The sequence below is a fragment of the Bufo bufo genome, chromosome 3, assembly GCF_905171765.1.
Source record: "Bufo bufo chromosome 3, aBufBuf1.1, whole genome shotgun sequence".
NCBI lineage: Eukaryota > Metazoa > Chordata > Amphibia > Anura > Bufonidae > Bufo > Bufo bufo.
The window spans coordinates 120,067,489-120,076,927 of NC_053391.1; the positions used below are offsets into that span (position 1 = coordinate 120,067,489).

A 9,439-nucleotide genomic window follows, 5' to 3' on the forward strand; every position below is an offset into this window, starting at 1 on the left:
AAGCCGTCTGCTACATCTAGGCGCGGTGGGAGCCGTTCTCCTGGCATGAACGGCGCCATGTCATGGCCGGCACTTCAACATCCTTGGGGGTTAAAATCATTTTGCCGCGCGCGCGCGGCTCTGCTTCGGCTTCAGCGCGGCAGAGGGGGGGCGGAGCTTCCTTACACATTCAGCTCCGTGCTGCTGCGCTCCGCTACTTCCGGGTTCATCTCTCTGCCGTGCGATCCTGAAGCCTTTCAGCTCCGTGCTGCTGCCTCTCCTCCACAGCCTCCTCAGTCTGTTCCCCTTACAGCTGCCGCTTGTATCATCGGGTCTGGTAGGACTGTTTAACCCCCTCCGTGCCACAGTACTGTTGCTTTAAAGTGCAACATCTTTCCACCATGTCAGACCCTTCTGCAGCCGCCAAGCCATGGTACCATGCCTGTACCGCTTGTAGGGAACCCTTTCCCCGGGGGCAGTCTGATCCGCACTGTACTGCATGCCGAGCTCCACCGCAGCCTCAGTCGCCCGCTGTGTCGCTCCCTGCTTCCTCTGACCCGCCTGACTGGGCTAGATCCCTGTCCCAGGCCGTGGAAAGCCTCACTCATGTCGTGGGCCGCCTAATAGACAGGCCACCTACCCCGCAGGACGCCACTCTGACTGTCGCGCCCTCCGGGTCCACTGCTTCTGCCGCTGCAGCGGGTTCATCCTCTCCTAGTGACCCCTCCCGAGCTAGGCACTCTCAGAAGCGTATTAGAGTAGAGCGAGCCTCCTCCTCGGATGCCTCCCTCTCCCCGCCACGCGTGCGCACCCAGACGAGCCTCTCCTCTCCAAAGGATTCGCTCTCTGAAGGTGAATTGGCGGCTTCAGATTTGGAAATGGACTTGGCCCTGCCGTCCAAGCTAGCCTCAGCGATGGCTCAACTCATCTCTGATATACGTGACACCTTTAAGGTGCAGGATGACCCCCCTAGCTCGGACGCAGCTAGCGTCTCCTTTATCAGACCCAGGCAGGCCTCAAAAGTCTTTCCAATCCACTCTGATTTCTCCTCCGTGGTGTCTAAGGCTTGGGCTCGCCCGGACGCCCGTTTTGTCAACCCAAAGAAGCTGGACATTTGCTATCCTTTTCCAGCCGATGTCGTGGCCACCTGGTCTTCCCCACCCAAGGTAGACCCCCCTGTGGCCCGGCTGTCAAAGAACACGGCCATCCCTGTTCCCGACGGGTCCTCTCTTCAGTCAGCGGAGGACCGTCGCATGGAGACCCTGTCCAAGGGCATTTTTGCTGCCTCCGGTTCTGCCCTCAGACCGGTTTTTGCCTCTGCTTGGGCAGGGAAAGCAATCTCTGCTTGGGGTACGCAGCTGGAACAGGAGTTGGACTCGGACATCCCCATCCAGGACCTACGTTCCTTGGCCCAGCTTATTATTCGGGCCGGGAATTTTGTCTGTGAGGCCTCCCTTGATGCGGGAGCCCTTATTGCGCGCTCCTCCGCCCTGGCAGTTGCCGTCAGGAGGGAGCTCTGGCTGAAGGTCTGGAAAGCGGACGCTGCCTCCAAACGTTCCTTGGCGGGGCTACCGTTTGCGGGTTCCCGCCTTTTCGGGGTCCGCTTAGACGAACTTATTTCAGAGGCCACGGGTGGTAAAAGCACCCATCTTCCTCAACCCCAAGCCAGGGGCGCCCCCCGCGGACGCCCTGGTGCGTCTCGTTTTCGGTCCTCCCGCAGGGCCTCTGGGGCTCCCACCACAGCTGCCGCTTCGGCTCCTCCCCAGGACAAGCGTAGGAAGCCGTTTTTTTCGGGCGCAGCCCTCCTGGCGCAAGCCGCAGGCTGCCCGCACACCCGCAGCAAAACAGTCCTCTGCCTGAAGGCGCGCCCCCACCCACCCGGGTGGGGGGCCGGCTCCTCCTTTTCAAGGACGTCTGGATGGCTCACGTCTCCGACGCCTGGGCCCTCGAAATTGTGTCCTCCGGATACAAAATCGAATTTGCATCCTTCCCTCCGGATCGGTTCTTTCGCTCCCGCCCCACGCGAGACCCGAAAGACGCGGCCGCGTTCTCCGCGGCCGTTCAAGCTTTACTGGACAGGGGGGTGATTACCCCCGTTCCTCTAGAGGAAAGATTCCAAGGGTTCTACTCGAACCTCTTTGTAGTTCCCAAGAAGGGAGGTTCGGTGCGGCCCATTTTGGACCTCAAAAAGCTCAACCGTTTTCTCCTCCTTCGACGGTTTCGGATGGAGTCCCTCCGCTCCGCGGTGGCTTCCCTGGAGCAGGGAGATTTCATGTCTTCCATCGATATACAGGATGCCTACCTCCATGTTCCGGTAGCCCAGTGTCACCATCGCTTCCTTCGATTCGCCGTGGGGGATCTCCACTTCCAATTTGTCGCCCTTCCCTTTGGACTGGCAACAGCCCCCCGGGTGTTCACCAAGGTCCTGGCCCCGGTTTTAGCCTTACTCCGTTCCAGGGGTGTTTTTCTGCTACCGTACTTGGACGATATCCTCATCAAGGCTCCGTCCCTTTCTCAAGCGGTTGCCAGCGTGGATCTCACTCTAGAGACTCTGGCGAGGTTTGGTTGGGTCATCAACTTCCCCAAGTCCTCCCTTCCCCCCTCCAGACAACTCGTCTTCCTGGGAATGCTTTTAGACACGGGAACGGCGGAGGTACGTCTTCCCTCGGAAAAACGTCTGATCCTCCGTGGGGCGGTTCGGGGTCTCCTTCTCCACCGTCGACCGTCCTTCCGCTTCTGCATGCGGGTATTGGGGCAGATGGTTGCCTGCTTCGAGGCGATCCCATTTGCGCAGTTTCACTCCCGCCCTCTCCAACGGGCGATCCTCTCCTCCTGGGACAAATCGCCGCAGTCTCTGGATCATCCCTTCCATCTGTCGCCTCCGGTGCGGTCATCTCTCCGCTGGTGGTTACAGTCCCCTCTTCTGGGCAGGTCCTTTCTGCCACTCAACTGGTTGGTGGTTACAACCGATGCCAGTCTCTCGGGCTGGGGAGGCGTGTTTCCTCCCCGATCCGTCCAGGGCATTTGGTCTCCATCGGAGTCCAAACTCTCGATCAATGTCCTGGAACTGAGAGCGGCCCTTCTGTCTCTACGACACTGGACTCATCTGCTGAAGGGTCATCCAGTTCGTGTACAATCAGACAACGCCACGGCCGTGGCGTACATAAACCACCAGGGGGGCACTCGCAGCGCTGCAGCGATGCGGGAGGTCACCAGCATTCTCCGTTGGGCGGAAGCCCACGTCCCGGCCCTATCTGCAATTTTTATTCCAGGGGTGGACAATTGGGCGGCGGACTTCCTCAGTCGCACCACCGTCGACCCCGGCGAGTGGTCTCTTCACCCGGAGGTATTCGAGGCCATTTGCCTTCGTTGGGGCATTCCGGACGTGGACCTCATGGCCTCAAAATTCAATCACAAGGTCCCCGCCTATCTGTCCAGGGCCAGGGATCCGGGAGCTTGCGGAGCCGACGCCCTCGTTCTTCCTTGGCGAGGCTTCGCGCGCCCATACATATTCCCTCCCATCCCTCTCCTGCCCAAGGTCCTTCGGAAGATCGCGGCGGAAGGCGTCTCGGTGATTCTGGTCGCTCCGGACTGGCCCCGCCGGTCTTGGTATGCCGACCTCATGCTGCTCCTGGCAGACGCGCCCTGGCCACTGCCCGCCAGGGAAGATCTTCTCTCTCAGGGACCGATCTTCCACCCGCGTTTAGGGTCCCTACGTTTGACGGCGTGGTTGTTGAGACCACCGTCCTGACACGTAGGGGTTTTTCTGCGGATGTCGTCCGCACCATGATCCGCGCCCGTAAGCCGTCCTCTTCTAGGATCTATTATAGGACCTGGAGGACTTTTTTGGGGTTCTGTACCGATCTGGGGATTCCTCCGCTCCGCTTTTCTCTCCCCACCGTTTTGTCCTTCCTGCAGAGCGGACTGGCCCAAGGTCTAGGCCTTAGTTCTTTGAAGGGTCAGGTATCTGCGCTGTCCATTTTGTTTCAGCGCCCACTGGCCCCCCTTGGTCCTGTCAAGACCTTCCTTCAGGGCGTGGCTCACGCGGTTCCCCCGTATCGCCCTCCGGTACCGCCCTGGGACCTGAACCTGGTTCTCTCAGCGCTCCAGGCTTCTCCTTTCGAGCCTCTGCGGACGGTTTCCTTGCGACTTCTGTCCTGCAAGGGTTTTTTCCTTGTAGCCATCACCTCTCTTCGGAGGGTGTCCGAATTGGCTGCACTCTCCTGTCTGGAACCTTTCCTAGTGTTCCACCAGGACAAGGTGGTTCTTCGTCCGGTCCCTTCCTTCCTTCCTAAGGTGGTCTCCGCCTTTCATCTGAACGAGGACATCGTTCTCCCCTCTTTGTGTCCTTCCCCTTCCCATCCGCGGGAGAGGAAGCTTCATCGCCTGGACGTTGTCAGGGCGCTCAAGATTTACCTGGAAGTAACCAGCTCTTTCAGGCATACTGACTCGCTCTTTGTGGTCCCGGAAGGGTCGCGCAGAGGGATGGCGGCATCCAAAGTTGCTATCGCTCGTTTTGTCAAGATGGCTGTTACTGAGGCTTATCTCGCCAAGGGCAGGGTTCCTCCCCTTGGTGTTACCGCTCACTCCACTAGAGCGGTCGGGGCTTCCTGGGCTCAGAGAAATCGGGCTTCTTCGGAGCAGATTTGCAAGGCGGCCACTTGGTCCTCCTTGCACACCTTCACCAAGTTCTACAGGGTGCATACTCATGCGTCGGCTGACGCTGCTTTAGGCCGTCTGGTGTTGCAGGCGGCAGTTGATTGATGCCTCTGGCGTTGGTTGAGTTTGTTCTGGTCCCTCCCTTCTGGGACTGCTCTGGAACGTCCCATGGTTTCCTGTGTCCCCCAAGGAATATGGGCGAGAAAAGGAGACTTTTGTATTACTTACCAGTAAAGTCTCTTTCTCGCTCTTCCTTGGGGGACACAGCACCCGCCCTTCATTGGGTTACAGTTGTGGTTCCGGCTTGGTTGCCCCCGTTGGGGCTCGACAGTTCTTTTTCCGGTTGGTGGTTATCTTTCACTACTTGGACACGCAACTGGCAGTCTCTTCTCCAGGCTGAAGGGTATAGCTGATGGAGGAGGGGCTTACAGCTTTCGCTTAGTGTCACGCCTCCTAGGGAGCAGAGCTATACCCATGGTTTCCTGTGTCCCCCAAGGAAGAGCGAGAAAGAGACTTTACTGGTAAGTAATACAAAAGTCTCCTTATTTTAATTTTTTTATTAACACAGACACGTTAGATTTCTCAATTTTTCCATCAACCTCCCCATCCTGGTGTCCCCACAGTGTGATTCTGCTGTCACCCCCAATACTGTGCTCGTTGTGCCCCCCAATGCCCCAGGTACTATACTGCTGAAAAAATAGTGACCCTAATAGACATAATTGGGGTCATTTATCAAACTGGTGTAAAGTAGAACTGGATTTCCACAAGAGCTGTCAAATATGAAAGGTGGAATCTGATTGGTTGCTATGGGCAACTAAGCCAGTTCTACTTTACACCAGTTTGATAAATTACCCCAAATGTCCATATAGTGTCTACAGCAGCTATAATGTCCCCTAGAGTGCCCCCAGTAATAATAACACCTTATATTGTGCTCCAGGTAATAATCCCTGTATAGTGTCCCCAAAAATAGAATGGCCCCTACAGTGCCTCCTTAATAGCAAGACCCTCATGCTGCCCCCCACACAGTAATTTCCCCCCACACTGCCCCCCACACAGTAGTGTCCCCCACGCTGCCCGCACCCACAGTGGTGTCTCCCACGCTGCCCCCCACACAGTAGTGTCCCCCCACACAGTAGTGTCCCCCCACGCTGCTCCCCACACAGTAGTGTCCCCCCACGCTGCCCCCCACACAGTAGTGTCCCCCCACGCTGCCCTTCATACAGTAGTGTGCCCCCACGCTGCCCCCACACAGTAGTGTCCCCCACATTGCCATCCCTCCCATAATAAATTGCCCCCCCACTGTGTCACACAGTATCCCACCATATTACCCCCACGTCCTCCTGTGTGCACCCCCCTCATGTCCCCCAAAGTTGCCACATTATAAAATAAAAGTTTGCCCCCACACGTCCTCTGTCCTGTGTGCACCCCGGCCCCCTCATGTCCCCCAAAGTTGCCACATTATAATATAAAATAAAAGTTTGCCCCCACACGTCCTCTGTCCACCCCGGCCCCCTCATGTCCCCCAAAGTTGCCACATAAAAGAAAAAAAGAAAGAAACCCTAAAAGCTAAATACTTACCTGCACTTGCTTGCAGAGTCCCGACACTGTGCTGCTGAGTCCCTGCGCCCGGATTTCACTACCGCATAGGTTTCAGGCCTACTAGGCCTGAAGCCTATTGCGGTGATCGGTGGCGGGGCAGGGAACTATGCGCTCCGCTCCCTGCCCCGCCGCAGTATGTGGGACTGGGTCACGGGTGTCAGCGCTTCAGCAATGAGCGCTTCCATCTGTATTGATGGAAGCGCTCATTGCTTCTGGGCCTGGAAGCAATATGGATAATAACAATATATTAGTAAGTGGCTTGTATTAACTTTCTCTACATGATCAATGCCACTTACTGAAGTGAGACAGCCCCTTTAATACATTACTTTTGTTGGTAAGGGCTACAGTCCTAATAGAGGATTTTTAATAAATACAATATAAATAAAAGTTAATGGGGTTGTCCAGGTTCAGAGCTGAACCCTGACGTAGTAGATCATGTAGATATCCAGCTCACCCTTGTTGGATAATGATGCAAGTGTTTCACCCCGGGTGCACGGAAATGAAGATAAGACTTGGATAATAACGGCAAAGAAGGATTTTCCAGCACCACTTCTTTCTTGAGTGATATTTTCTTTATTTTCAGTGATACAAAGACGGCAATAAAACTTCATTGGTCCTAGTTCAATTAAAAAGATTGAATTAGGACCTATGAAGTTTTATTGCCGTCTTTGTATCACTGAAAATATCACTCAAGAAAGAAGTGGTGCTGGAAAATCCTTCTTTGCCGTTATTATCCAAGTCTGAACCCTGACATACCCATATTTTCACCCAAGCAGCCCCCTGACAAGAGCATCGGAGCATTTGATTTCATGCTCTGATGCTCTCCTTTGCCCTGCGCTGAATCGCGCAGGGAAAAGGCATTTTCAGGACGTCCGTTGACATACCGAGGTCTCCTTAGGCCTGTAAAACGGCTCGGGAAGTGCTAAAGCCCGCCCATCAGAGCTGGTGATGTCACTAAACAGCAGTGTGTTATTGTAAATAAAAAAGCCTTTGCCCTGCGCGATCCATGACATGCTCCGATGCTAACATCAGGGGGGCTGCCTGGGTGAAAATATGGGTATGTCCGGGTTCAGATCTGAACCTGAAAAACCCCTTTAAGTTTTAATCCAATGATTTGGAAGGGGGGGGGGGGGGGGGGAAATGGAATAAATTCATTTAGTTTATTCTAGCACCAACTCAGGATCCACATGTGAGTGAGCGTGGCACTATGAGCATTACATTTTTCTGATTTATGAAATATAAATTTTTTCTAATTTGACATTTCAAAGCTTCATTTTCATTATGTATTTTTTACAGTATAGAAAACAAGGCTAACAGCATATGAAGACTCCTAAGGCTTCATCGTAAGGGTGACGGACAATATATTACGTTATTTGATCGGAACTCAAGAACCTTAATCCATCTCAATGACCTCTACTCATAAACAAGAACTCTCTTTCCAGTCATGTGCTCTGCAGTGTTCAAGGAATATTTGTAGTCTACAGTGCCTACCATCATTTATACATGAGTATTATCTGAATTGGTGGTTCACATAAAATATAACCGATGGAAATGCCTCCTACTTCATGAATAATAGTTGTTACATAGGTTAATATTAAAAGGGTTTTCCGAGATTTTATTACTAATGACCTATCCTCTGGTTAGGTCGTCAGTATTTGATCGGTGGGGGGTCCAACACCTGGGACCCATTCCGATCAGCTGTTTGAGAAGGCACTGGCAGCCTTCTACTTGCTTACCAAGCACAGCACCATACATTGTATAGCGGCTGTGCTTGTTATCGCAGCTCTGCCCCATTCACTTCAATGGGGCCAAGCTGCGCCTAGGCCCTGTGACCGATGAACGTGATCTCACTGGCCTAGCAAAAGCTGTGAGAAGCCTGCAGCACTCACAGGAGTGCTGGTGCCTTCTCAGACAGCTGATTGGTGAGGGTCCTGGGTGTCAGACCACACCGATCAGATAGAATAGGTCATCAGTTTAACCGCTTGCCGTCACACTAACGCCGATAGGCGTCTGGGCGGCAGCGCTCTCAGGTCTCAGCAACGCCTATTGGCATCATCTCGTGAGACCCGAGATTTCCTGTGAACGCGCGCTCACAGGATTGCGAAGTAAACAAGTTGAACTACAGCCTGCCAGTGCTGATCATTAGCTGGCAGGCTGTAGATGCGATTTTTTTAAGATCAGAAAGGTATATTAGACGCTGTTTTGTTAACAGCGTCTGATATACCTGCTACCTGGTCCTCTGGTGGTCCCTTTTGCTTGGAACGACCACCAGAGGACACGGGCAGCTCTGTAAGTAGCACCAAGCACCACACTACAGTACACACACACCCCCCTGTCATTTATTAACCCCTGATCACCCCATATAGACTCCCTGTAAGGCTCCATTCAGACGTCCGTATGTGTTTTGCGGATCCACGGACACCGGCAATGTACTTTCCGCATTTTGCGCAAAACACGGACACCGGCAATGTGCTTTCCACATTTTGCGGATCCGCACATTGCCAGAACTATATAGAAAATGCTTTTTCTTGTCCGCAATTGCGGACAAGAATAGGACATGTTCTATATTTTTGCAGAACGGAAGTGCGGACCCGGAAGTGCAGATCCACAATTCCGGATCCGAACGGGACAAAGTCTGTCCCCATAGAAATGAATGGGTCCGCAATTCCGTTCTGCAAAATGCGGAACAGAATTGCGGATGTGTGAATGGGGCCCAAGGGTCCCTTATCACCGCCAGTTAGTTAGGTAGTTAGCGCCCAGCCCACCGCACCGCAGTCACTGATTAGTCGCTGATTAGCGTCATCGCTGTCGCTAATCAGCACTAGTACTATATAGTATCTGTAAGTGATCAAGACTGATCGAGATCAGATCTATATCAGTACATTAGGGTCACCTTAGGCTCTACAAAAATGCAGTGTTCGCCCGATCAGGCCTGATCTTGTGCGCACACTTGCGTTCAGTCCGCCCCACCGCAGTGACAGAAATGTTTTTTTTCTGATCACTGCAAAAACACCGTAAAATCGCTGCGGCGCTATAAAGATCACTTTTGAGCTTTTTGGATCTTTATTAGTGATCGCAGCTTTTTTTTTTTTTTTCACATTTTTTGGCAGAGATTTTTTCATCCACATTGATCGATGCGAATGAAGAAATCTGTGCCGTTCATTTTTTCTTTCAACCCAGAGGCTGTACGGAAAAAAAAAAA

General features: G+C 53.4%; 1 protein-coding gene across 5 annotated transcripts in view; it reads left to right on the forward strand.

The window, feature by feature from the left end:
• LYRM9 (LYR motif containing 9) overlaps positions 1-7,928 on the forward strand; it is a 32,780-nt gene extending 24,852 nt beyond the window's left edge. For 2 of the 5 annotated variants that reach the window (XM_040423511.1, XM_040423512.1), the window contains 2 exons: positions 7,539-7,565; positions 7,600-7,928. In XM_040423511.1, the coding sequence (XP_040279445.1) occupies positions 7,539-7,565; positions 7,600-7,614 (42 nt within the window). In that variant the 3' untranslated portion in view covers positions 7,615-7,928. Of the gene's footprint in view, positions 1-7,533 lie in introns of all 5 variants that reach the window. The other 3 variants (XM_040423515.1, XM_040423514.1, XM_040423513.1) reach the window with 3 other exon arrangements.
• Positions 7,929-9,439: the final 1,511 nt, after the last annotated feature.